General features: G+C 34.3%; 3 protein-coding genes and 1 non-coding gene across 9 annotated transcripts; all 4 read right to left on the reverse strand.

The window, feature by feature from the left end:
• Positions 1-1,785: 1,785 nt before the first annotated feature.
• Positions 1,786-3,095, reverse strand: LOC120190756 (60S ribosomal protein L28-1-like). 2 transcript variants are annotated; one of them, XM_039193802.1, is made up of 4 exons: positions 3,045-3,095; positions 2,781-2,939; positions 2,393-2,556; positions 1,786-1,987 (listed from the first exon to the last, which is right to left on the reverse strand). In XM_039193802.1, exons 2-4 carry the CDS (start codon positions 2,926-2,928, stop codon positions 1,847-1,849), a joined length of 453 nt encoding a protein of 150 aa, XP_039049733.1. In that variant the 5' UTR covers positions 2,929-2,939; positions 3,045-3,095; the 3' UTR covers positions 1,786-1,846. The 2 variants fall into 2 exon arrangements, with proteins under 2 accessions (XP_039049733.1, XP_039049732.1); XM_039193801.1 differs by having other exon boundaries at positions 2,781-2,949; positions 3,045-3,066.
• Positions 2,107-2,196, reverse strand: LOC120190802. Its single transcript, XR_005522646.1, has one exon. It is a non-coding gene; the product is annotated as a small nucleolar RNA R24 (small nucleolar RNA).
• Positions 3,096-5,678: 2,583 nt separating the features above from the next.
• Positions 5,679-9,803, reverse strand: LOC120190753 (uncharacterized protein At1g51745-like). 4 transcript variants are annotated; one of them, XM_039193797.1, is made up of 4 exons: positions 9,525-9,803; positions 8,987-9,135; positions 6,859-7,897; positions 5,679-5,856 (listed from the first exon to the last, which is right to left on the reverse strand). In XM_039193797.1, the coding sequence occupies exons 2-3, from the start codon at positions 9,073-9,075 to the stop codon at positions 6,925-6,927; spliced, it is 1,062 nt and encodes a 353-aa protein (XP_039049728.1). In that variant the 5' UTR covers positions 9,076-9,135; positions 9,525-9,803; the 3' UTR covers positions 5,679-5,856; positions 6,859-6,924. The 4 variants fall into 4 exon arrangements, with proteins under 4 accessions (XP_039049728.1, XP_039049726.1, XP_039049730.1 ...); XM_039193795.1 differs by having other exon boundaries at positions 8,922-9,135; XM_039193799.1 differs by lacking the exon at positions 9,525-9,803 and adding an exon at positions 9,325-9,513.
• A 1,394-nt stretch (positions 9,804-11,197) lies between these two features.
• LOC120190072 (dentin sialophosphoprotein-like) lies at positions 11,198-21,674 on the reverse strand. 2 transcript variants are annotated; one of them, XM_039193198.1, is made up of 12 exons: positions 21,044-21,674; positions 19,184-19,410; positions 17,368-17,435; positions 16,367-16,438; positions 15,817-16,169; positions 15,616-15,684; positions 15,448-15,536; positions 12,707-14,860; positions 12,516-12,593; positions 12,317-12,428; positions 11,699-11,749; positions 11,198-11,606 (listed from the first exon to the last, which is right to left on the reverse strand). In XM_039193198.1, exons 1-12 carry the CDS (start codon positions 21,398-21,400, stop codon positions 11,556-11,558), a joined length of 3,681 nt encoding a protein of 1,226 aa, XP_039049129.1. In that variant the 5' UTR covers positions 21,401-21,674; the 3' UTR covers positions 11,198-11,555. The 2 variants fall into 2 exon arrangements, with proteins under 2 accessions (XP_039049129.1, XP_039049130.1); XM_039193199.1 differs by having other exon boundaries at positions 11,198-11,463; positions 11,689-11,749.
• Between the last annotated feature and the right edge of the window lie 6,193 nt (positions 21,675-27,867).

The following is a 27,867-nucleotide window of genomic DNA, read 5'->3' on the forward strand; positions in this document are numbered from 1 at the left end:
AAACATATTATTTTTTAGGCGACGACTTTGATTTATAAAACCTTTAAAAATATATTTAACCTTTTTAAAAAACCACGAGTTCAATTCCTAAAACATTTAAAAAATAATAGTACTAATTAGACGTTAACAGAAGGATCAAATAGAATATTATTAATATTTTGAGGACTTATGCAAGTCCTCAAAATATTTTACATTTTTTGAACAAAATTAGAATTAGATTGTATTTAAGAATTGATATAAAATATTTTAAAGGACATGGACCAATTTAAAATAAAATCACAATTAAAATACATTTTATACAATTAACACTATTAATAATTAAAATTTTAATTAAATTTAATGTTACATAATCATCACTATTTAATTCGAGATTATTATATTATTCTTTAAATTATAATTAATATTATTTTATACCATTATACACTAAAGGTATAACAAATTGTGATCGATGAATATTCATGAAAAAATTACCTTAACATTACAGGAAATTCAATGAATCTGGTAAACGAACAAAAAAAATCAAAAGAAAATTATGTACAATGTATAAACTACGTAAGAGGTCCTGAATTGTTTCATCTTCTATGAATCTTAAGCCTTGTAATTCATCTTTATACTGTCAGCCATGGTCCCATGGATTTGGTCTCATCTTTGGTTGGATATCATCACCCGATTCTCCCAATCTCAGGACTCAACATGTAGATTCTTCAGCCTTAAACAGATGATGAATTTCCAAGTTCAAACCAGGAAAAAGAAAACATCCAATATCTGCATCTAATACCAATCAATATAAGACTGAGTTAGAGGGCCTTCAACAAGCTTATAGCTAAGCCCCATGCGACGGGGAGTTTCGAGAGCTCCCATATCGATCACTTTTCCTGGAGCTTCTTCCTAAACGACCACTCACTTGACGAGCATATCCCACAACAGCTTTAGCCCATCGCTTGATCTCAGCCTTGAACTTGTTAGAATCTAGCTCCTTCAATGATGATACTCCAGGTTCCATTGGAACCTCCATGAGGGAGAAACACCGGTTGAAGCTTCTGCGCTTCGTGTTACTACTACCACCAACCCTGCTCCTGTCGGCTTCGTCACCATTGTCCTCCGGATCAACGCTACTCTTGACAGACATGGTTATGTAGTTATGTACTATGTCCTATGGGGATCAACACAGAATGTCGTAAATGATTGCTTATTCTAAAACATATACCATTTATTAAATTTTGATAAGTAACACGGAACTGCATAATTGACCAGACTTTTCAACATACTTGCAGATGGTTTTCTAGTTTCCTATAAAACTTTGGTCTATGACTAAATATTTAAAAGCGTGTTTCCGGTGAAGGTCTGCTTTAATAATAATGAAACAGTAAAATTATCTTAATAATTAGAAAATATTATCGTAAATTTGATTGAAGATTAAAAATAACTTTGTTACGAGCGTATGAAATACTACTAACTCTTGATAGATCCCGATTCGAATTTTGACATTTGTGAATGGAGTAAACTTGATTGGGAGGGTTGCCCTTGCTTATGCAGTATTCAATCCGGATTAATCGATTAATAAATCAGACACCGATGGTTATACCAAAAGAAATACTAGATTTTCTCAATGTCAATGAAAATTAGAGAGTATAATGGAAAAATTACGAAAACAAACGGTTAAGAACCATGCCGATCCATTCGGTTCGAAAATAATGTAGATTTAAAATTCTAACAACCAGCAATGAAAATAAGATAATTCCATGGAACAAAGATAATAAAAAGAAGACAATTTCAAAAAGGTGGTAAAAGTTGTCTGGTACAATGAAAATAGAAGAGCACATACAACTTGAAACGTCTATCTAGCTCACTTCCTGCCACGAACCTTCAGTGCTTGCCTGTTCCTCTTCTTGACACCAGACTTAGCTACCTTCAGATTCCTGTGCACGGCACTCAACCTTGCGAGGGCTGCTTTAGTTAAATCAGGCCTGTAGTAGTTGTCTTTCGCCTGTAATGTTTGAAACATCCATCATTAGAAAAATTATTCATAAATTAGAACATTGTGATTAGAATTGACCTGATTTATAAAACCGAACAATAAGCATTGAAACAAATTTTATAACTTTCAAAGCTCAGAAGCCAAGCGTAACAAGTACATTTCACGGAAGAACCCAACAAATAGATCCTTCTTACATGTTATTGCTTCATCACTGCAAGATCTCCAAGAAAACTTATATTTGAATACAAGCAAACATGACCTTTAAACGAATCATCATTAGTGATCCAACAAATTAACTAGTTAGACAAACAATTTCGTTCCCACACAAGACAAACCCAACAGTAAGTAAATTATTGACTGCAAATCTAGTAAAAAAAAAGCAAAAAGACATCTCAGAAAACTATATCTATTTACCTGGTTTTTGACTGCTTTGACCATCCTGGGGAACTCCTTTTTCATGACAGACTTGTGAAACAAGATGGAAGGTTTGTTCTGCTTCTTAGTCTTGGTTGTTGCTAGCAGCACGGACTGATCTTTGCCACCGCTTTGAATGGTGACCGTTTTCTTGTTTGCCAACCCTAGAATTACACAGCAATGATTAAGTCAAGTTAAAAACAGGAACATATAAGCTTAGTTGCATATGCTGATTATATCATGTTCAACTCGCTTAATATGAAAAGAAAAAGAAAGACTAAGGAAAATAACTACGATATCAGGTTCACCTTAAACCTAAGATCAACAACCTTGAATAAAAAAATAGAAAAATGAAGATGAAGAAGAAATCATTGGATCGAAAGAATACCAGAATGTTTGTAGGAGTTGAGATTGTACAAATTGTTGGGCTCTTTGCTGAACTGAAGACCAGCAGTTCCTCTTCCAAATTGCTTCACCAGAAAACAATTGTTGTTCTTCACTACCTCCCAAATCAACTGTCCCGGAACTGTCGCCATATTCTCTTACCATGCACCTCACTGCGCCAGACCCACTCACAAAGATTAAAATCCTCCGACGAAATCAGACAAAATCAGAAATGGACTATTAAATTGATCTAAGATAAAAATATAACCTGATGGTTTTTAGGGTTTAATAATAAGGCGAAGAGCGCGGCAGGTAGAAAGTATTAAGTCTAACAATATATATATATACTGATTACAGATACTAGGGTTTCTACGGTTCTTGTTCATGTTTGTTTTTGGGCTTATGAAGCCCGTTAATTCAACGTCTAAAGCATTTCTATTTCTATTTTCGTTTTTATTTATTTTACTAAACGTAGGTTTTTTTTTATTTTGATTACTAAAAATATTTTGTTCATAAGTTTATAGTTCAAAATAAAGAGTAAGATATAATCCCATTTACTCGGTTCAAAGATCAAAAAACTATCTTTCATAATTTTCTCTATAACTCGTTCATCTCTTTTTTCTAGTTTTTAGTTTTTTATTTTCAATATATTTGTCTATATGACACATTTTTCTCTGTTTGTATGACATGTTTTTCTTTATTTTTATAGTATATTTTCTTCTGCCTTTTGACATATTTTCGATCATTTTGATCGTTGTTTCACTTATCTTTTTCTAAGGGTTGATTAGACATCTTCACGACTGATCAAGATGACGCTTATCTATTATATTATTGATCTTCCCTGTTTTGAACCATCAGATTGAATTTGAATACACATTATACGTTCGTGAATAGCTTTTCACGTCGCGAGTATGATTTGCGTTTTGTCGGTGGTCTTTCAATAGTTTAATCCCCTTGTTGTGGTTCATTTGTCGATGCGATCAGATTTGTTTATATCTATCTCTATTTGTGTTTTCTTGGTTATATTTTAATATTTCCTTGTATGGTTCTTATGCGATCTTAAGTTGATAGTTTTGTTTCAATGATTATAGCAAATTGTCCTAATTACGTGTTTAATTTATGATTATAAGTGCATTTTTTATCGTAATTTAGGATATTTCATATTTTAAATAAAATTAATAATTGTTTTAAAAAATAATCAAATATGAAAATTTATCAACTTTTTTGTTTTTTTAAACGATTATTTAAAATGTTAAACTGGGTAAACTACAAGGATAGTCACTTTTGGTTATGCACTATTTTATTTTGGTTATCGAATTTAAAAAAGTAATGATTTAATTGTTTACATTATCTGTCTTCTTTATTTTGAACACTGAATACTTAAATCTCGTAAATTCGATGACGTCACATATTAATAAAAAAATGTTACATTTAAAATCAACTCTGAACTTAAAAAAAAAAATTGAACTCCCTTTAAAAATGAAACTAAAAACTTCTTTAACCCAAATTCTAATCCTAAATTTGTTGTCATTGTTACCTTTAGTCATTATTTGTATTGTCTCTCATAAAGAGGAACTTGTGGGAGGTTGATGGTATGAAGAGCGCGGCAACGAGTAGCATAGGCTAATAATGTCGATTGGGAACAAGTGAGGGATGGCATCAAAGTTGGTAAGGCAAACGATGCCGTCAGGGTTTTAGTACACAAATACAATATGGGAAAAATAAAGGTACAAAGTAAAACAAACAAAATCTATGTTAGTTTCCCCTCAACCTGAAATAAAATTAAAGAAAGAAAAAACCAATATCAGGTCATGTATATTACCTCCTTTACAACCCCAACTCATGTTACCTTTTTCATATATACAGTGCTCCCTACCAGTTCTCTTTCTATAACAATCCAATATGATTTTCAATTGTACAATGGGATCCATTTTACATGTGGAGACAATAAATGCACACAAGCTGTTGCCGCCGTGTGATCACATCGCTATAGAAGGCTTCACCTATTCATGGATTGCCGTTTACTGCTTCATTTATCCTACTGAATACTAACTTAAGTGGAACACAAGCTATAACGGGATCCTTGGGCTTCTCTGCTACCAGTTTCCTGTCACCTGCACCTATCTTCTGACCAGTCAATGAGGACAATTTCCGAGTCTTCTTAGACAATAGTCCAGATTTCTTACATTTCTTAGATTTCCTTGCTTTTGCTGATATACTGGGTGGGAAATGCGCTTGCAATTTCATATGCTTCCTAGGGCCTCGTCCAGCTTCTGAATTTAGCTTTGCTAAATGACCAATTTCAGACTTTTCTGTACCCTTTGTAGAGGCTTCACAAGTCAGATTGCCATGGTAATCATCACTCAAAACCTCAAAAACTGTTACAGGGTGACCAACTATGGCTTTTCCATCTAGCTTACTAACGAGGGAAACTAAGGGAACATTCTGTGGCTGATAGTTAGCTTTCACCTCAATATTAACATCGTATAATGACAAATCAGCAGAATAACTTTTTCCAGGAATACCTGTCATCTGATATCTGGAGTGAACCATATAACGGGACTGACGGTATGGAAGTGACCTTTGAGGGGTCAGAAAGCCATCAGCTAGTGCTTTTGCTTCCTCTGTTGGTCCCCCCACAAGAGGCTCCTGAGACACAAACTTCCCGTCCTGCCAACCATCAAGCTGCTCTCCCACAACTGACTTGGACTTGGGTTGCAAGGTGCAAGAATACGGAGAATCTGACCCACCAATTCCATCACAATCAACTTTCTGATCAGAACCCTGAAAAAATCCATCCAAGAACTCTATACCTGCTAAATAAGCATTTGATTCATCATCTGCATCATGATATTTTCTCGAGTCATGTTTTTGGTTTTTACTTATTTGTCTTGATTTCCTCTTTCCTTTTAACTGCCACTCAGCAGTTCCTTTCTCCATCCTCTGGCTAATACTAGGTGCATGAACATCCACAGATTTGGTACAACCAGACTCATTATGCCCCTCAATTTCAGTTTGCCTTCCCAAATCACCAACTTCAGGTGTCTCAGTTGAACAAGATACAAATATTGGAGAAAAATCTGCCAGAATAAAGTGATTTATCAGCAACAATAGTAAAAAAAATTATAATTCTACAGCTGCAAGACAAGAGAGTAAAAGGTAACGGAATTGAGTTATGGAGCCAACTGGGGCTTTCGCAAGAAAAATCCATAAACTGAGGCATTATCAGAATTAAATTCCTTCTTATTCTAAATCTACTATAAGACAATGTAATTAAATCAACATCATCACATTAAAGGGGGGGAGGGGGGGAGGTGGAATAGTTGTCGATGCAGAAGGAAACAGACTTATCAAATTCAATTGGCTGAGAAAGAAACAAATTGTGATTCAACTTAGTCTAACTTCAACTTAAATCTCCCGGCATATTGTGATTCAACAAGAAACACTAGCAGGATCAATCAAGTTATAGGTCCAAATTATGGCCTTATTGCCAATGCAGTTTTGAGTTCAGCCCTTTGATAGAGTGAGAGCATAAACATATATGTTTAACTTTCAATCCTATCACATACAAACTCACAAATTTCCTGCAGTTCATTAGCTATGGCTAATTAGGAGCCCTAAAAAGTCTAACAAAATGGAGTTAAGCTAATTTAATTGGTGAACAACTCTGACTACACCTGTTGCAAACAATTGGCCCCAATCACCACAACCATAAATAAACACGTGTCTGTATCCATGTAGTATAAATATTATTAGACACAATCATGTAAACACAAGACATTAGTTATGTAGTTCCCAACAAATAAATATATATTTATCTTATTATTTATAAGGCAAAGATAACTCAGAACTCACCACAAGTCACGGTAAAAGCTAAATGCAGGGAGAAGATCATAAAGTAGACACAAAAAACCAAGCATTATGTTAGACATTTGATGAATATGGTGAACAGTAACAAGACTAGAAAACAATCTAGAATACAAATCAGCTGCAACAAGCCAAAGCAGAAGAGTATGCTTATGCGCATAAGAATCATCAGTGGAGACACAAATGTTACAGTTCATAAATGTAATTCAGAATACCTGCAGATGGCTTATCTTCTCCAACAAATGGTACATCAAATAACCTGTTAGAAGATTCATTTTCAACTAACTCTGGTAAGCCGGAAATTTCATTTTCTTTTGTCTTATTATAAGTAAGAGATGCATCACAATCAGCACCAGCATCGGCAACACGTTCAGAAGCATTTGAGACACCATTCTCACATGAAACTCCAGTAGGTGCAATTTTGCGTGAACCAATTCCTGAAACCTTGCTGTCAGAAAGTCCCCTAAGGGTGAACAACTTGGGCTTGGAAGTTCATCACAAACAACTGGAACTGACACAATAGCTGTACTCTCCAAAACCTTGGTTAATGGTCGACGACGGTTTTTCCTTTTAAGGAATTCATGAATATTTTCCACTTGAGATCTCTTTCTTTTCACTGACGATGAATGACTTCTGCTACCATTTATGGGACCTCTATTAGACAGGCAACTTCCAGTATTTGGTCCATAGAATGAAGCATTATCATGTTGAACTAGCTCAAGTGAACCTGCAGCCTGGGATTTTCTTTTTGATCCTACACCCATACCTAGATCCTCAAGTCCTTTCATTCGCTTTATTCTTTGAGATCCATCATCCTCGGAATCATTTGGGGTTTTCCTTCTCTTTATCAGCTTAGAGCACCCCTTCGTACCATTAAGATGATTTGGTTCTTCAAAGGATATGCCAGACTGAGGTAATTCTGGAGCTGAATCTGAAGCATCCTCAGATCCACTCATTTCATCATACATATCCTCATTTTCTTCCCCAGAATGAGACATGGTGGGTGATTCTCTGGCTGAACTACCCTTGTCACAGCTAGAATTATCTTTTCTAGAGAAATAATCAGGATTATCCTTGCCTAAACGTGTGCTCTCAATCTCAAGTGCATGAAGAATAGCATCTTCTCTTCGAGCATATTTCACTGCTTTCTTGCAAGAATTTGCTGCTGAAGCCTTTGCTCTCTCAATACATCCGTTATATTCTCCGCAACGGAAGGCCTTCACCCTCTTAGACTTCTCAAGATTATACCAGTCCCTAAAGCCAAAAATGAAGGAGATTTAATCAACAAAGTTGTGTAGTGAGAACACATTCCAAGCACAGTGAACTCTTTCCACTTGATGATGATCATTCGAGCAACATTTTTCAGTCTTCAAAAATGAATCATTCTAGAGAAAATTTTTATTTTAAGGAAGAGGAGTCACTCATTTAGAAATTGGAAGAAGCAAAGACAGCATTGAACAAGGTTTAAAGATAATGATGGGATATAGGGGTAAACCTTCAACCTAATTTGCTATTATCTAAAAAGGAAAAAGAAAAGCAGTCATCTATTAAACATTGGATAATTATGTTATTTTTCTAATGGATTGAAACATAACGTGGAAGCTACAAGGTGAAAATTGTGAGAAGTGGTGGTTACAACCTCTACTACTGTGTGACAGAACAGACACACAACTACTGAACTGATTTAGAAATTTACCAATGCCAACTCACTACAACATTTATAAAGGGCTCTTAGAGAGTACAGTGCAGACCAGGCTTACATTAAATGATAAAATCAACAATGCTAAATGTAAAAAACGTGTCCCAAAGTACCGAAAGTTAAAAGTTTTAATTAGTTAAAAAGGGGCCGCACAAGTTTAATTCAAAAGATAGTATACCTCATGAGTTAAAAGGTTCTATAAAAGCACAAACAACAAGCGTAATGCGCCAAAGCAAACAAGCAGGCACTTCAATTTGATACAAATACTCCACTTTCCACCATATGTTGCCACAAAAACCATAGATACTAAGATCAAAGTGAGGTATAGGCCAAAACCACAGACTTGCAATGTTCTCTTCAAAATGGAACCATAAACAGTTTTATGCATTCACCCCCTTTTCACTATATTACTGACTAAGGAATACAAAGAATCCAAAATTAACAAAACTATTAAAACTACTAAACAAATACATGTAAATAGAAGAAAACAACTACAATGAATCGTCAATAGGAATGCAAACCATAAACCTATCTAAATGAAATCTAAAAAGTGATTAGGAGATTAAAAAATAGGCTCACACGCTTGCATCATCACGACCAAGAAGCTTAACAGGGGTACCGGATCTTGGAGAAACCAAACAAACCTCGGAGAGCTCGTCAAGGCCCACAATCCGACCCGGCCACCAAGAACCGTTTCTGCGTCGGACCCAAACCAAGCCACCCACCGACGCATCAATGGCCTTTATGTTGGGTTCATCGGGGCTCACCATCAGAAACCCCCTCCAACAAAATCCTACAAAGAAAATAAATGGTTAAAGAAATCTAATCTTTCAAACCCAACCCTTAGTCGCCGTTTTGAAGCAGACCCAATACCCTAAAATAACCAAAATAAATGATTGCTTGAACATATGCAGACGCCCTCTAAACCCAGATTTTTTTTTGAAATACAAAACAAAAAAAAAGCAGAAATAAGAACATAAACCTTAAACATGCATGCAACTAAAAATCCAGAAACGAAACAATGATAGACCCACAAAAGAAAACCATAAAACAGGTAAGCCTAAGCTTGAAGGAGTTTATGAAAGGAAAAAGGATCTAGGGTATAGGAAGAGAAAGCCAATCTAAACAACCAAAAACAGGATATAGGGAAAAATCCTCTTTTCTTTCTGACATGAAGATTACTTTTTGGTTCCTTTGCCGCTTTTCTTAATTAAAATTAGGTTTTTTCTGGGTTTTCTTGAAATATCTCCAAGTGCATGTTCACTTTTAATCCATTTTTCTGGTCAAAGATTTTATGGGCTTTTTTGGGGGCAAAATGTATGAGCAGAGAGTAAAAAGGGTGATATTAGGGTGAAGAATTAGAAGAGGGGGCCTTTGAGAAGATAAAACGATTAAATGCTTCTGTTTGGATCATCAAATAAAAAATATAAAAATACCCTCTCTCTTTCTTGGCTTTTCTGGTAGAAGCTTCAGAGAGGAAAGAAATGAAAATTATATTAAGAAGTAAAAAAATAAATGAACTATTCAGGTAACTGTATGCAAGTTGGGATCATAGGAATTTTCTTATACCGTTGGATAAGATTTGTTCATACTATCAACGGTGGTTGTTATTACATTTGAAGATGGCATGTGCTGTGGATTTTTATTTCATGCGAGTTGGGCTATATTAGAGAAAAAGTTCAATAAGATAATAAAATGGAAATTATTTAGAGAAATAAGATAAAATTATAATTTACTGTTATTGAAAAAAATATGTTAATTTTTCGGTGACTTTAAAAGTCGTTTTCAGTTATCGATGATTTCCCTTGATGTTTTTATTTTGTATTATTTTCATTTATCGATGATTTTAGTATTTCTCAGAGGAAGAAAAAACATTGGATCACAATTTTGGATCTCACCTATCACATGAATTTAGGTTTTTAATTATTCTTTTATTATATTTATTGGTTCAGGCATACTTAGGAACCAATTAAAATCTTGAATCCTATTTATCATTCTAAATTTAATTTTTTATGAATTTTATTTTGTGATGCGATAATATATATATATATATATATTACTGAAAGATATATTGAAAATCAGATGGATGGTATGGTATTTTTTTTAATTGAGTATAAAATTATTTATAATATAAATAAGTAATCTAGAGAGTTTGGATATTGAAAAAATAATATAATTCTTGAAAGAGAAGTTTTTAATTTGTAATATTTTAGGCAGAAAAACGTTGGAATACTATTTTAGGTATGGATGGCAAGACAATTTGGACGAGATCACTGCTGATTCTCTTAGCTTGCTCAGTCTTGTAGGGAACACAATGGCCAGCCACGGACTTCCCTGATCACAGGTGACCGTTCATTATATTATGAACAAGATCCCTTCACACGCAAATGCTATTTGGACTTTCCTGATGCAACGATGTTGGCTACAACGATGTCGCCGGTGTCGCCGCCTCGGCTTCCATTCTTTCCACTTACCAGTGGATCTCCATCTGTTGCAATACCTTCTGCTCATGCTTCTGAGCTTACTGAAATTCAGTCATGCAAGTCACAGTTGTACAATGTTGAAGCTTGTTTTCAAGACATTGTCAATGTGCTTTTGACGAACAAGCTGAAAATTGGCCGGCGTGTCGCAAATCAGTTACTGCAATTACCCAAGGTTGCTTCAATGGCTTAATACCACTCTTCATCATTACCTTATTTGGTCCTTCCATCCACCAACTTTGTGCTGCTACTCATCTATTATTATTTTCTCAGATTTTTTTCCGGTACGGATAAACCACCATCTATTTGTGTACCTTTTAAAGGTTTGAAGAAGACATCTTTTGTTCAATTTCAATGATGGATAATCATTTTTTGTCAACAATTTGTATACACATTGAAACAAATTGTTGGTAGCAAGCAAGATCAAACAAAGCTGTCAAAAAGCTCTAGAACAAAATTGGTGCCCAAAAGCCAAAATTCTACACATTTTACACACCAAATTCGGGTTCAGCCTATTTGCGAATCACTTTCAATCCTTCAAGGACCATGGGACCCAAATGCGATGTATTCCAATCACCTTGAACGACCAACTATAACCATTTACAAGAGCTCCATTCTTAAAGAGGCAACGAAACACATCACTGTTTGTGTGAATGTCTTTCTGAAAGGCAATGGGGAATGATCTATGCCGATTGCAGCTTGGTAATGGAAAAAGGTTTGGAATAATTCACAATCAATCTGTTGAGTGCGACTCGGCGTACTCTACGAGCCTCTGCTTAAGGTTCTGCAATAAGGAAGAAACTATCAAGCTATCAATCACAAAGGAAAGAGAAGAAAGAAAGCACGAGAGACTAAAATGATAGTACTCGCAATAACCTTCAGTTCTTGATGAAGCACAACAAATATTTTCTTCAGTCTTTTATGTCTCTGCCAACCAAAACAGCACTTCATCAGAACATAAATCCTAAAGCTTTTTTTAAGTAAAATATGGACACTAGAAACATTTCAGAACAGATACAGATCTTCAATATTCTTTTGTTTTCAAAATAATAGAAAGCACCGGGATTTTCATACAATACACAAAGCATAAGATACTGTTATGAGATCTTCCACAATAGTTTCTTATTGCCCAATTATCATTATGTGCAAACTTCTTCTAGAAAATCACATAATGAAGTAATTTTGCAGCTAGCAAATGATCTTATCCCTCAAATCTGTTCTGTTCAACTCTAAACACCTCCTTAAAATAAGAAAAAGACTGTCCCCTGCCAATTATCATCTTCTTACTAACTAAATGACGATAAGGAGGTCAGAATCATATTGCAGAACCTTAATTTTAAATCCGCATCAATACCTAAACATGATAATAATCTGAAGTTCAATATATAAGGCAGGAGTAGTAAACAAAATCTCTCAAGAGGATTCCATGTCTTAAAACATTCCATCATCAATGATAAAATTCATATACCACAGACGATAGAAAGAGGTATTTACCATTCCACATTGGTGATAAGACTTCATCAATTGGTCCAACGTCTTGTAGTATTTTTCCTTGTCCCTACCTTTCCAATATTCGAGATCCTTACCCAGCTTTTCAAATTCATACCTATATCAAGAGGTTAGTCCATCAAACACAGTACAAAGTCCACCAAACTCGTAAATGAGCGAAATAATTCTCAAGTCTGAACAATACCCGTATGTATGTAGGACCTTGTCCAAGTCCTTGTAAGATTCATATTTTTCACAAAATTCATTCACATACTCTTCATACCTAGCATAAAAATAAATAAAAATAGTGTCAATTAGATGGCACAGTCCTCTAACATTCAACACAGTCACCACATTCTCAATTTAACAAATACATCTACAACCATAACTACTTACTGAGATGAATCCTTAATGGGTCCTCTGCGCACTGGTTCATCTTTTTCATACTTAAAATAAGGCAAATAGTCTTTATCTGAAGAAGATCCTCTTTTATTTTGATCATTTACATTTCCCTCTTTCTGAACTGCATCCTTGCAGGTATCAGTCATATCCGCCATTTTATTTGATTTTGGCATTTTACTTCCCTTTATGAACTGGGACACTGATTCTCGCTTAGATTCCTGCTGTTGTGGGGCACAAGCTGGTGCTTTCTTTTGGCTTTCACCATAATCCTCCAGGCCAACTCCCAGTTTTGCACCAGTGTCTGTTTGCTTGGTTTTACTATTATCAGCCAATTTGTTAAACTGGGACGGAACTTCTGGACGGTCAAATCTTGAGAGCTGCTGCTGCTGAGACTGAATAACCCTATGATGCGATCTAGATAAATCATCAACAAGATGTTCTGGTGTTCTTTTAAGCCCACTTAGATTAGGTGAACATGTTTTTCCTGAATTCCAATTTGTCTTCCCAATAGGTTTTCCCCTGCTTAGATCAGGATTAGAGTTATCTGAGGTGCTCGGTCTACTAACTGACTGTTTAAAGGAACCTTTCCTCTCAAATTGCTTCTTTGTAGGTGTTTCCTCAATCACTGGCTCACGAATCTCACCTAACTCCAAGTGCGAAAGCTCTCGTTGGAGAATGTTGCTTTTACCATTAGCTGTATATCTATCTTCACTAACCCTGCTGTTATCCTTGGGGGAAGAATTAATATACGAGCCAGAAATTTGTCCAGCATCATTGGACTTTCCAACAGTTTCACCATGTTTCCTGTGATGGAAATCAGAAGGTACCACATTTTTATCTCCAGTGTCACCTTTAGGATTTGTCAGTGGATTTTTTTCCTTCATTAAATCATCCTCATTTTGGGTGTCCCTAGAAGGGTTATCTTTTTTAGGCACATTTTTCTCGGTGAACTTACTACCATGTTCTGAGCTCTCAGCATGTTTCAAAGGCCTTTCAGCTGTATTAACAGCTTTAGTCCGAACACCTGGATCAGACGACTTACGACCTGATTGATGAAAATCAGTACCAGATTTCCTGGGAAACACCTGGTTGTATCCCTTTTGAGAGTCGGCATGTTCCTTGTCACTTTTATTTGAGCTTTGGTAAGGCTCATCAATGGGTCTACTACTGCCAAAGAACTCCGCATCTCCACTCCCAGAAACAGGTGGTTGAGACATGCTTTCAGACTTCAATCTTTTAGATCGCTCAGGTTTCCCATCAATGTCCTTCAAATCGGATCCCCTTTTAGATTTACCTTTGCTCTTCACAGAGTAATCAGATTTTTCATTCCTGGTGTTACTCTTAATGGTGTTTTCTGTGTCATCAAACAAATTTCCTATGAAATTTTGGCGCTCCTGGAATTCATCATGATCAGATGAAGAGGGTTTTGTTCCTTCCTGATGTTTCTCACAATCTTTGTTTGTGTTGGCAGCCATTCCAGTTTCCTGGTCATCTTCAGGCAAGTCTTTTTCAATGTCAACAGCATCCGATCCATGACCCTCGAAATCAACAGCATCAGATACATTACCTTCAATATCGACTGCATCAGATCCATCATCATCTTGATTTTCAACCATTACGTTCTGCAGAGATGTGTCATGTTCTGCTTGCCATGGTACAGGTGAAGTCAAAAGTCCTGGTTCAGATGTCGGTTTATCCTGCTTTGTCTCTTTGTCATCATCGCTTGTCATTATATCTACATCCTCATCAGACCCTTCCTTGCTGTTGGAAGAAGCATCACTTTCACTATCACTGCTGCTACCGCTCCCACTTGCTGCCGGGCTTGCACTCCTGCTGTGGCTTCCATTGTCACTTCCACTATCACTGCTGTCACTGTCACTCTCACTATCACTGCCACTGTTACTAGCACTATTTGCTGGCCCCCCGCTATTTTCAGAAGCTTTTCTCTCACCATCCAACTTAGGTGAATGTTGTTGGATGTCAATCTGTTCCAACACTTTTGATTCTACTGTAAGTTTAGGGTCTAAATGGGTCTGTTCCTCCATCTCATCATGAGTAACATTCTCCATTGATAATGATGCTCGAGCCGGTATCTGGTCTTGGTTTTCTTCAGGGGCTGGAGCCTCATGACGATTATCTTCAGGTGAACTGCAAAAATATAGACAAAAAAAGATTAAGGCTCTGTATACTGCAATATATAACACATAGATAAGCTTTTATACAAGCAAGAAAGTAAAAACCAAGAACGAGGCTCCCAGGGTTCTTGATACTTAGAAGAGGCACCAACCAATTTTTATTGTACCCATCTTTACTTACAACTATTTAAATTGATTATTGAGCAGAACTAACAAGAAGATTAACAATAACAAGAGCAACATCTAGTTTCAGATAATCGAGCAAAATATTTATGGCATGATATTCCAAAAACTGTTTATTGCATGAGGTTCTCAAAAAAGGGGAAAAAATTGGTCAATTTTGGATATTATAAAACATGAGATTCTCCAAGTCACCTAAATGATAATTTCTCTAAAAAGTCAGTAAATTTTCTGGTAGATCACAGCTATCTATATATAGAGAAAAGCTTAGTTAAAGTTCTTTTCCCATTAAAATCTTGCGCTGAGTCATACGATGAGAATAAGAAATCATGAAATATAGAGATGAAAAAGAAATGACAAGAATTCAATTCAACTACAGCAGCTCAAATCAAACCCACTGGAAATGAAAATGTCGGGTACCTTCGACTTTCAGATGAAGATTTCTTCGAGCTTTCCAACTCCACTCCTGGTTTCAAGAAATATCTTCCTGGAGCGTGGAAAGTTGCAATCTAATGCGCGAAATTAAAGGAAGCCATAAGCTTACATGCTATTCTTAAAAATACTCTGCATCAAGGATCCATCACTTACTTTTTTTAAAATGGGCTCTATATTCCGTGCAGAGTTTGGTATTGTATCACCGACAGCTTTCTCCAAGGCCTGTCACGATTTCAGAGAGAGGTTAAGCGATAAAATGATCAAAAAAAATAAACAGCCTAAAACCAATCACATGCCCTGGTAGCAAAAGAAGAGAAATTAATTTAAAACATTCACTCAACCCATATCCCTTGCCTTTAAGCTCATCCCCTTGGGGTTCTCCTTCAGTAAACTGATCAGAAGACTCTGCAAGTTTGTTGGCTTAGGTCCAAAATTTCCCCTGCGCTCTTGCATCTCACGTACTACACTAGTAGCCCTGGTTAGTATTTCTTTCTCAGAGATGGAAATATTTTCTTTGCTTTTCACCTGCAGAGGAATAACATCCTCACTGCTTGTATGAGTCTTGGCGGTATTTCCAATTCCAATTGGGGAAGCTGCAGCACCAGAGCACTCGGGTGGAGATGGTAAAGGTGAAGATGAGCGTCTTCCCTTTGCAGTAGCAGCTGAAATTAATCCAGATTTAAAGCCAGATTTTGTAGGGCCTGCAGCTGCAAATGGTGCATACATACATTGCAACAACACTTGTCAAGAAATGTAAACAGAAGAGAAAGGAACTGCCAAACTGCAATTAATTAAAATATAATCTCAATACCTCCGACAGATTATTAATTTTGGAGAGACTGCAAAAGAAACAAAAAAGGCAATTTTCATATTCAATTAGATATATGAAATCCAAATAATTTACCTTGAGGGGTGTCAACTTTTTGCTTCTTAAAAGCAATCTCCTTCTTTTTAAAATGGGACTTCCAAGGACTAGCTACAAACACAAGAGACATAAGACAGTGAACAATCCATTCTTTGAAAATTGACATCTTTTAATCTTAAATGTTCTTTGCCAACAATTACTCAGCGAAAATATTTTCAATGGGATCTTCCGTCTATTATCTTTTAGTAGGTATCGTGCAAGCAAATCATGTTTCCCTAAAGAGAGTGAGGCCCAAGGCTAAAAATACACATAAGAAGAACCATCCTCATAAGGGATTTCATGATTGAAGAAGCAACTTCACTATATCATCTTGATAACACATGCATCATAGGATTAAGACCAAAAAGGAAAAGCGTAAATATACATTTTGGTACTCAAACATGGCTTCCAGGTTCAATTTAACACCTAAACTTTTTTATTTGATACAATTAGGTACTTGAACTTAGATTTTGTTATACAAGTTACCCCAAAATATAACATCATTATTGTAAGGATTAAGATTCAAATTGGTACATAAACTTGGCTTCATGGATCAAATTGCTACCTGAACTTGTCTTCTTGGATCAAATTGGTTAAAAAAAATCATATGTGCCGTTTTGAACCAAAAAAAAGGTCATTTACCAATTTAAACCTTAACCCTTAAAAATTTTAATGGTGTTACAGTTTGGGATAACTTGTATAACACAATTCAAGCTCAAATACCTAATTGGACCAAAAAAAAATTCAGGTGCAAATTGAACTTTGAAGCCAAGTTCAAGTACCACAATGTATATTTACCCAAAAGAAAATTTCATGAATATACATTCTAAGAAAATATGCTAAGGAATAGATCTTAAATAGATCTTAGTCCAAGCATACCCTTGCTGTGATGCTTATTACATTGGTGGTATTCTATATGTCAGAAAACACAAGAATATGCAGTGTATGGAGTAAGATACAGGGTTGGGGGGGGAAACACAATATCATGAAGAAAAACTTACCCTCAGCAGCAACTAATTGCTTGATTTGATTCTTCATAGATGGGTTTCCATGGTCTAATATAATGGATCTATCATCAACAGAAAAAAGGAGAAGATGAAAACAATAAACTTAGCCCTTTTAACAAAAGTGACTAAGAACATAAGAGTGTAGCATCATAAAATATTTACAATAAAAACAATAAAAAGAACCACATAAAAGATAAATTGAAAGGCCAGAGTTTCTTCATCACTTCATGAAACATAATCAAGGAGTAGAATCCAAAATTTCTAATACAAACTAAGAAATGGTAATTTCAATATAACAAAGAGCTGGTATTGGTATTGGGTAGTTTCTTTTGTTTGTAGGGTTTTGATGTTTTTTCCTTAATGTTAGATGTGTATTTGGGTGTGTTTCGGGTTGTTTTTGTAAGGGGACTGTCTGTTTTTTTCATTATGTAATCTTTCAGTTATTAATGAAATTTGAGGCACTCTTTCAGTGTGTTTTAGGGGTTTTTTATTTTGGGTTAATCGGATTTTTTGTAAGGGACTTATCTTCATGTTGTAATCTTATGTATTTTTTATTAATGAAGTATAAGGCACTCTTTTCCTCCTTCCTCTGATGAAGGAACTCAGTTCCTTAATCAAGAAGGGGGTTTTTAACGAGGCCTCCACCTCCTATAAAAAAAATATAACAAAGTGCTTCTCATCAGAAGGGTTTCTAATATTGTTTGACTTGTCTAGGTAATATGCAGCGTTATGCACATCTTTCTGAATGTTCTTTTTCAGCTAGTGTCCATTTTGAATAGTAAAAAGCGCCTAAACATCAGAAATAATCTGAAAGATAGAAAGGTGCAACTTTAGCAATTCTGATTTCAAAATAAGCAGTGAGAATAATTATATATGCTACTATTATGAAAATAATCGGGTATGACAAAAAATAGTTTATAAGGCGATTTCAAAGATCAGATGGTTGTTTGTACAAAACTTGTCGATGTTGATTTGAGACTGATGAATGGATTGAGGCTATTATTTTTATAACTGAAACACGGAAGACAAGCTTCAATAGTTCAATGTGAAAAAATCTAATGTAATGAAAGGTCTCAGATTTTATAATGATTTAAACAATTATGATGGATCTCTATCAGAGAAAAGTTCAGGATAGAGGAGTTCTGAAGAACTCTCAAGATAATATGATGCTTGCTTTTCTAGGAATTGGCTTGCCGACATCACTTCAGTGCATTTATTATAACATAAAGAAAGGCCCCATTATTTGCATGTATGCATAACAATACCTCATTACTGTTTCTTCAGGTTCACACAAAGCTGTCAGTATTTGAAGAGCGGGATCTAGCAGTGCTAAAAAGGCCAGTTCAGTAGATTATTAAATTTTAGCCAAATTCCATTAATAAACATGGATGTGGAGAATTTAATGTGCCGAGTTTTAAACTATTTTAGGAGGTTTCCACAAAAAAGGCTGTACTATTTACCAAAAAACAGCTAAATAAACTAGCTAAAGAGTAATGAAGGACACTCCAGATGCAGAAAATGTAAACCAGCTAGATACTCTTAAGTTAAACAAGAACAAAAATAGCAATTGATGTAGTGAATTAACCAGAAAACGAAATGTCAAGAGGTATTCTTTTACATATTGTGTATTACTAACATCATGTTATATGCTAAGAGAACATCTACTTTTAAAACCAATCATAGTGGAATATGTATCTAGATCTGAATCATTTTAAGTGGACAAAAACAAAAAGGTAAATCAGAGAAAGGGGAAACAAATATGCATGCTTAAGCAGACAATGAAAATGAGAAAACCCTCCAGATGACATACTTGCGTGATTTATGCATGCGTTCAGCTTCCTCTGACCGCATCTTAACTTGATTCGTGGTTGATTCATCCAAGACACGTTGAACATTCAATTTGCGCCATGCACACCCAGATTCAACAAGCAAACCATTTCCATCTTCACCCATTTGACGTTCTTCATATATATCACACAGGTCACCAAATTCCCGTGACCACGTAAACCTAAACTCCTTACCACCAACATCAATTACCTACAATAAATTAAATCCGTAATTTTTAATAACTAACAGCCCAGTCAAAAATGCAAGTTTAACCAAAAAAGAGCCGAACACTGAAAATAAATTTGCAATTTGTCTCCAAAAGTCTCAACAAATAATGGGAACAGTTCTTAGTTCAGAAAGAGAATAGAACTTCAAATCAGAATTCTTAGTGTAATAGTGTAGCAACATCTAAAAAAGAACAATACTCTCAGGCCCTAAACCGGTTTTTTGTAGTCCAAGTCATTATCTATCTATAGTACCAAATCTATAACATCAAATCAAGATTTTTATCGTAAAATCTCAGAAAATTAACAGAACTCTGAGGCATTAACCAATTTTCTGTATTCCAAGTCATTAACTATCTATCACGCTTTTGGTCATTAATTAATCATGAGAATTTTCTGTATAATTCTAAAACCACCCAAAGCAAGTAGAAACCACTGATGCAGTCTATAAAATACTGAGCGATGAATGTGCCTCAGAAAACATAATGTATCAAAATCAAATTCAATCCATGCTGCACAAAGTTCTTGTGCCAATGATAAGGATTTTTTACTGTCAAATTGTGCCATCAAACTGGCCATGTAAATAATACAACCATTTGTTTATACGCAACAAATACCAACATTGGCAGATAGAGATAACCATATCATTTAAACAAGTTGGCCAGGTTAGCCTGCTTTTATTGCAAATGTATATTTTTTTAGAGGTTTTGGCAAATGAACAGTTCTGCACAAGACTTGAAAGCCAATATCATGTTCAAAGTAAGAACCACCAAATTCAGAAACGAAAGCTAAATAACCATATACTAAAAATTACCAACAATGAAAGTATATTAAGATTGAATATATACACATTTGAGGAAAAAAATATTACGGCAGAGTGAACTCAAGACATTGTAGGGATTACACAAGCCAGATAGACCCAACTCCCCCATATACTTCTATAAGAAAAAGTACTACATACTCCCAAGATAAAAGAACAAGAAAACTCAGCATTATCATACAAGCTACCTTAAACATCTTCCAGTAAACCACCAAAAAGAATCTGTATAAAATAACAGAACGTGACTTACAATCTCCATAACAAAATTCATAACCTACCTCATAAAGTCACCCAATTTGAAGCTAAACTAGGTTGAAAATCCTATCAAGCAACTAACACTTCCAGAATCAGTAGGAAACTAAGAACTTTAGAAGCATGACCACACAAAGTCGTCATAGTCACACCCAAACCAAAATTCAGAGGACCAAAAGATAGCTAGTAAAAAATAACCCTAAAATGCAAAAATCATAAACTAAAACTCCACAAATTTAAAATAAACACTGTAAACATTTGAAAATTAACAAAATTTAAGCTAAATCGAGACAAATTTTGATCAAACAGGCATAATATTACCCCCCCCCCCCACACACACACAGATCATAAAAAAATAAAAGTACAGTTCAAGAAAATAAAATTAAGCTTGATCCAGATGAACTCAAATCAAGCAGGATAATTATCCCACTACTTTCATCTCTATAATATTTCCAAATTCGAGGAAAAAGAACACAGATCGAAATTAATAGCAAGAAAAATTTTAAAATTTGAGAAAACCCAAGTGAATTCTTGTTTAAAAACTCACATTCCCAGTAGGGTGAGTCGGAATTGAATCAAATTTAATCCTGGCAGTCTCTCCTTGAGCTTCGAGCCGCCTGATCTCCTCCACCAAATCTGGCGCCAACCTTATAATCATCGCGAAAGCCAACGGATTGTTACCAGAAACAAGCGAAAAGCTCTCTTCGACAGACGGTGCGGGTCCTGAACCGCTCCCAATACCGGGGCGGTTACGAGGGGCGGAGCCTAGGGAAAGCCTGCCTGATTGGGTGGCGGAAGAAGGGCGGTGTGGCGGCGGCGGAGGGAATGAAGAACGATTTTGAGTGCCTCTGCCCCCACGTCCGCCGCCTCCACCGCGGCCAAGTTTCGAGGAGCCTCCGTACATTGTTTTTTGCGGGAGGGTTTTACTAGATTTGTTCCGTTTAAGTTATCGTGGCATGAAAATTTTTATGTGCAGACGTAAATTTACACGTATGTTTGTACAAATATAAATAGAAAGAATGGCGGTGCTTGGACGTTTCTACCGGGGAAAGGGAAAGATCGATGAAGAGGAATACGGTATCCGAAAAGAGTGCTGCGACTGCGAGAGACGACCTTAGGTAGGGATTTGATTCTATTTTTGTACCCTTTTTGTGCCTGCCCTTTTTTTTATTTTCTTTAACTGCTTGTCTGTATAATGGAAAATTCCACGGCAAGCTCATAAGCTGTATCAACCTTTTTTTTTATTATTATTATTATTATCATATAATTTTGATTACATAATTTTAAAATCTTTTTAATTTATAAAATGTATTATCTTAATTATATCTAATTCTAATTTTTGAATCAAATAATTATATTTAAATAAATTTAATATTTTAATCTTTAAATGTTACAACAATATTGATATTAACTAAACTAATGTTTAATTGATATTTTTAAAATTAATTATGTAATCTAATAATTTCAATAATATGTAACAGAATAAAAATGTTGCAATTTTGCAAAATGTATAACGGAATTACGACACATTTTTATGTATAATTTAATATATATCGTAATTTTAAATCATTGATTTTTCTTATTCAAATTTTAATTAGTAATATTATAACATACACATTAATGTATATTTTGGGTTGAATTAGTTTAGGTCTATTTTCTTTTTAGTTACTTGTTTAACTCAGCGTGAGTCTAATTAAAGTTCAAAAAGATATTTAAAAAGATATATATAAATAAATTTATATGTTGATATAAATAAATTTTTATTTAATAATATTAAAAATTTAATTCAGCACTAATTTTTTAAATATATTTATTTCTTATTCTTCAAAGTATCCATTAAAGCGAATCCAGTAATTCCTTGACTTTCTATTTAAGGCATATTTAATCACTCTTATTGGATGAAATGTTTGGTGTAAATCACTAGAGTATATTAAAAGTATATTAACGGATAGCCACACCATGATATTTCATTAATGATAAACATAGGATCTTTTAAAATTTAAATAAAATTATTCAATTATTTAATAAAAAAATAAAAATCATTTATTCTATTAATAAGGTGATATATTGTGATTTACTACGTATACAATATACATCATCAATGTATTGAATATTAATTCAACGTAGGAAAGTTGTTTTTCTTGTTTGACGACGTATCGTTAAATTTTTCCTCCGTGTAAACTCTATATGGAGAAACTCTTCATCCATTTCACCAAATAAATCTCCTACCTCCGGTTCACCAAGAAGAGCCCTTGCGCGCTTCAGTGCTTTACTTGAAACAGATAACGACATTTCACCTACAGTATGAAACTTGATTGTAGGTGGCTTACGAACTAAATAAAAATTAAAATAAATTTAAATAGATGATATAAATGTTTACTTGGAGTAACAGTAGAGGCAACTTCATCTTCATTGAGGATAGATATTGCTTTTGCAATTGAAGATTCTTTCAACGCCACAGAGTTACCAAATTCAGTTCTAAACATCGGGTATTTATCCACTCCTCTATCATCGTTCTCAATAAGCTTCGAAGATCCTATATGCATACAATCTATGAAATTTGACTGAGCGTAGAAAAACAAATTATAGCGGCTGAAAGATTCATAGATTATTACCTTCAAGAAGGAGATCGGCCATGGAAGGGTATGGAGCAATAGGAGTTCCTTTCGGGTCATCATCCAATTTCGACGGCGAGACCGGACTGATATCCTTCCAACTATAATTTGATCCATCATCAGAGCAAATACGCCACTTAGACATTCCCTCGACGATAATTTCTCTTACTCAAGGCAACATCTGCTCTCTTTTTCTCAAATACGTTAGCTTTTTGGGTTTTCCCCATTTTTAGAAGACCAAAAAATGAAAAAGATCATTAATGATAAGAGGGATCAAACCGTGTAGTTGTGTTATGGTTCGTCGGTGAGAGGCCCGATTTGGTCGCTGGGACATACAAACGATGACGTCGGTAGGAATCGTTTGAGAGCTATTGTTGTTCCAGAGAAGAATCTTTGAGGGAAGAAGAGTTTAAATGATTTTAGGGTTCGGGTAGGAGAAAATGATGACTATATATTTAACATTTTGCGGTGTTTATACAAAAAAAATGTCGCTATTGATTATACTATAGTGGCGTTTGTTAAAAAATGCCACTATTGATTAAAACTATTGTGGTGTTTGTCTAAAAGCGCCACTATTTATTATCACTATTGCGGCGTTTTAAGAATAAATGCCACTATATGTGTAATCTATTGCGGCGTTTGTGGTATAAACGCCGCTAATTTACCAATCTGTTGCAGCGTTTATGGTTTAAACGCTGCTAATTTACCACTCTATTGCGGCGTTTTTTGTAAAAACGCCGCTATATGTCAAATCTATTGCAGCGAAGTAAACAACAAACGCCGCTAAAGTATCAATTTGTGGCGCTACGATTGTAAACGCTGCTATATGTTTAACTTTTGTGGCGTTTTCTCTCCAAACGCCGCTACATATCAGTTTTGCTTAGTGATTGCTTTTGCTGTTTTGCTACTTTCTAATGCTTTTACTGCTGCCATGCAAGCCAGCTTGGTCTGTTATATTGCTGCCGTTTTCACAGCCTTGTGCTACCTGTTGCTTTTCTCTAAAAGCCTTTTTCTCTTCTTCTTTTTGCTGTAGGGAACCTCATTGTCTTTAGGTAAACTTGGTATCTACAATTTGGCCAGTTTATCCACTTCATATTCTTTACCTGTGTTTGAAGTATATTCATTTAATGCATGCAATGATGTTCTCTGTATGTGTAGGATTTCATGTCAGAATTAGAAAAACTTCTCCTTCCCTGGGGCCGCTCTGCAATTTACTTGGAATGTTATATTGTTCCAATTCTTCGTTCTTATTAAAGCATTCATGCTAGACACTTGTATTCAATAAATATTTAAGATTCTTCGATTGTTGTTGTTTGTTAATTCCATCTACAAATAAGTCTCCTATAGAATAAAGTCTTCTTTTTGTTTCTGTTACTTGCATGTATACGATGGCATCATCTGTACCAGTTTCTCTACGGCTGCTCTAGTTCCACTCATTGAGGCCAAAGTCGCCATCGGCCCCCTTCGTAGCTGCCGTCCCAACTGCAAAGAAAGCATTAGAGCTTCTTCATACTTGTTAATTATTGTTTGCATAAGAGTCGTATTTCTCAGCCTGCAAGACCAACTGCACAATGCAAAACACACACACACACACACACAAGAATTCCACATTCATACTGGTGGAGAATAATCTCTAATGCATTTTGTTTCAATGGTTCATTATTATTTATGAAGTATATGTGTATGTGTCAAATTCATATTCAAAGATAGGTACCAGATATTATCTTTTAAGAATCTTTCATCTACTAAAGATCAAGCCATAAAGGAAAAAAAACTACGAATCTGACACATAAAATACACATATTTCATACTTCATACACATGTTTAGTTAGATGTTGATTAAAATATAAGTGGAAAATAGTATATAAGACACTAAAATTATAATTTTGAGTTAAATTTATTATGATTTTATATTATTAAATTAATTTATATTATATTTAATTATTTTTTTTATTTTGATTAAAAAATGTGAAAAATTGAAAACTATGTTAAACTCAAAAAGATTAGGGTCTACATTTTAATTAAATTTACGAATCAAATTTAAGATAAGTAAAATTATATTTAAATTCAGGTCAAGATCTATTAGGGTGCGTTTGGTTCACGGAATGTAAGATTACCAGTGGGAATGTAAGATTACCAGGGAATAGGATTATTGAGAATGTTGTATTTTGTGTTTGGTTGGTTTAGTAGAGATGTAAGATTACCGTGTTTAGTTAAAGGAATAAAATATTATTGAAAATATAAAAAGGTTTAATGAAAGGGTAAAATTTTATTTTAACCCCTTAACTTTATATAAAATTTTAATTATAGATTTTTTTTGTAAATCTAAAATAGTTCAATGATAAATTTTTAATTTAATATTCGTAGAATTTTTATTATTCAATGACAGAATAATGATATTTTTTAAAAAAAATTAAGGGCATTTAAGTCCAAAACACCGGTAATCCAACAATATCGAAAATATTAGATTTTTTTCCCATAAGAATCTCACATTCTCCGTCCAAACGTCCCTTAAGATTATATTGAAGTTGGGTCAAATCAAAACCCACCTTGTTGTCATCTCTATGCAATAAGACACTCTAGCCTACCCTAATTTTTTTTTGGGAAAAATAACCTTAGTCTCTATCTTCTAAAAAAAATATTAAGCTTTCTCGCATCATTTTAAAAGTTCTCTTTAGGTATCCAATTATTTGAAAATTTTAAATTCAACCTTTCAACTTTTATGAGAATTTTAGTTTAAAGTTCGAAAATTTTAAATACATTCAAACTATTTTGTCAAGATTCAATCATCCCGACAGCGTTCATATACTGTAATGATTATTTTGAGTTCAAGTTTTGGGCTTCAGATTCTTTGTTCTTGATATGTTTGGTACGGTGTGTGCATGAGAAAAACAAGGCCATTAGAAGACGCAATCCGAGCTAGCAGCTTTGTTTGGTCAGATTAAGAACGTCATTTTGTAGAGGATGCCTCCATCGAATAATGCTGATCTCATTTGAGGTGTGTGGCAAAGCATCCAATTGAATAATGCAGATTCTCAAACAAAGTTTCATATTTACTTTGTAATATCGATTGCACAAAATTAATTATTTTATGTCAATTAAATCTGCTAATGTTTTTTAAAAAATGATATATTATAATAAATAAATGAAGCACAACAACAAGAGATTAAACTATTAAAAGACAACTAATAATCGTAAATTAGAGTTGAGCATCATGAGCATATTATCTCTGAACAGGGGTGTGGCTGAGCTAACGCAAAGTGCGCGACGGCGCAGGGCCTAAAAAATAGGGGCCCCGAAATAGAGCATATTTATCAGTTGTTGCCATTAAGAATAAAAAAATAGGTATAGAACAGTGGTTAGATCATTGAGCCCATGATTTTGATGATCATAGTTCAAATCTTGTTAACAAGCAAAATTGTTTTTTGAAAAAACACCTACTTACAACAAAAATAATTAGTCTATACCCCAATAATTACATAGATTAGTATTAACATTATCAATTTTATTGATTTTCTTGTCACTGAGTTGGATACGAACAAGCTCCTTAATAGACTTAGGAACTTGATCAGTTGTTCTTGATCCTCTTTTGAAAATCCTTCTATTTCTTTCTTCCCAAATCAAGTAGTTAAAAGTGTTCCAAGCTATCCTCAGTATGTTGGAAAGTAAAGATTTGCCCTTCCATTTTTTAGCAACCCATTCAATCCTTGAATCCTATATCCTGTAAGAATCTCACATGTTTGTAAGATTCATGATAGAGTTCCAGAGAGAAGAGGCATAGGTGCAGTCAAAAAACAAATGATTTTTAGATTTGAGGTCCTCATTGCATAGAATACATAGTCGATCATAAATAATTCCCATTCTAAAAAGTCTATCTCGAGTAGGAAGACTATCCAGGATAATCATCCATGATATCATGCTTAGTTGAAGAATTATTGCATATTTCTTTAAACTTACTGTTTTTCTTTCTCTATTTACATCAGTTAGCCATCTTTGTCGGTTTCTATCTATAATCTTCAAATAATTATCTCGTCACTCATGATTTAATATTATTTTTAAATAGTCTTAGACAATTATAATGTAGTATATGTTTAAAAATTTTTAATCGATTAATAACTTACACACATTCTATAGGTATAATTTTTAAACTCAAAATTTCTATAAAAAAAAGAATATTTTATTTTATTATTGAGATTATTGATAAATGTATTGAAAAGTAACACTATAATGAAGTAATGGGAATAGCAGAACCAATACCGTACTTTTAAATCAAATTGTTTGAATCTAGTGCGCCTCTTGGCCTGTTTATGCGACACTTCAGTATATTTTATATCTATACTTCAAAATTTGTGTATATCTCTAAAGACAAACACTTTGGAGATTGGATTTCCCATATCTTCTCCCACTCCATCAAGTTGAATAAAAAATCTCAATATTTCCCATCGTGAATGGCATGTTAACTACTAAAAATTATTTTAAACAATTTTCACTTAATTCCTAATATTATTATATTTTACATTTATATTATAATATTAACTTTTTCTTTGATTCATTAAATTATAATACATAATAAGTAAATTAATCTGAATTATTTTTTCTTTATTTATAAAAATCATCAATTTAATGCGCAAATTAATTACTATTTTATTTGTTTTACCGACTAATATTATTTTGGATCTTAACTTGTCATTCTTAAAATTATATTGATTTTTTTAATATAATACATACATTTCATTTATATAAAAAAACCCTCAAA

The sequence above is a fragment of the Hibiscus syriacus genome, unplaced genomic scaffold (genome assembly GCF_006381635.1).
Source record: "Hibiscus syriacus cultivar Baekdansim isolate YM2019G1 unplaced genomic scaffold, ASM638163v2 tig00116962_pilon, whole genome shotgun sequence".
NCBI lineage: Eukaryota > Viridiplantae > Streptophyta > Magnoliopsida > Malvales > Malvaceae > Hibiscus > Hibiscus syriacus.

What these genes read in the sequence shown, in the direction of transcription:
- LOC120190756 (XM_039193802.1), bottom strand. Translation starts at nt 2,928, where the DNA reads ATGGCGACAGTTCCGGGACAGTTGATTTGGGAGGTAGTGAAGAACAAC. An exon ending in CAACTCCTACAAACATTCTG is followed by an intron (nt 2,557 to 2,780) that starts GTATTCTTTCGA and finishes GTGTAATTCTAG; the next exon opens with GGTTGGCAAACAAGAAAACG. An exon ending in TCAAAGCAGTCAAAAACCAG is followed by an intron (nt 1,988 to 2,392) that starts GTAAATAGATAT and finishes CAAACATTACAG; the next exon opens with GCGAAAGACAACTACTACAG.
- LOC120190072 (XM_039193198.1), bottom strand. Translation starts at nt 21,400, where the DNA reads ATGTACGGAGGCTCCTCGAAACTTGGCCGCGGTGGAGGCGGCGGACGT. An exon ending in GCAATTAGTTGCTGCTGAGG is followed by an intron (nt 16,439 to 17,367) that starts GTAAGTTTTTCT and finishes TTGTGTTTGTAG; the next exon opens with CTAGTCCTTGGAAGTCCCAT. An exon ending in TGCTTCATCAAGAACTGAAG is followed by an intron (nt 11,607 to 11,698) that starts GTTATTGCGAGT and finishes TCCTTATTGCAG; the next exon opens with AACCTTAAGCAGAGGCTCGT.
- LOC120190753 (XM_039193795.1), bottom strand. Translation starts at nt 9,112, where the DNA reads ATGGTGAGCCCCGATGAACCCAACATAAAGGCCATTGATGCGTCGGTG. An exon ending in GGTCGTGATGATGCAAGCGT is followed by an intron (nt 7,898 to 8,921) that starts GTGAGCCTATTT and finishes TTTTGGCTTTAG; the next exon opens with GGACTGGTATAATCTTGAGA.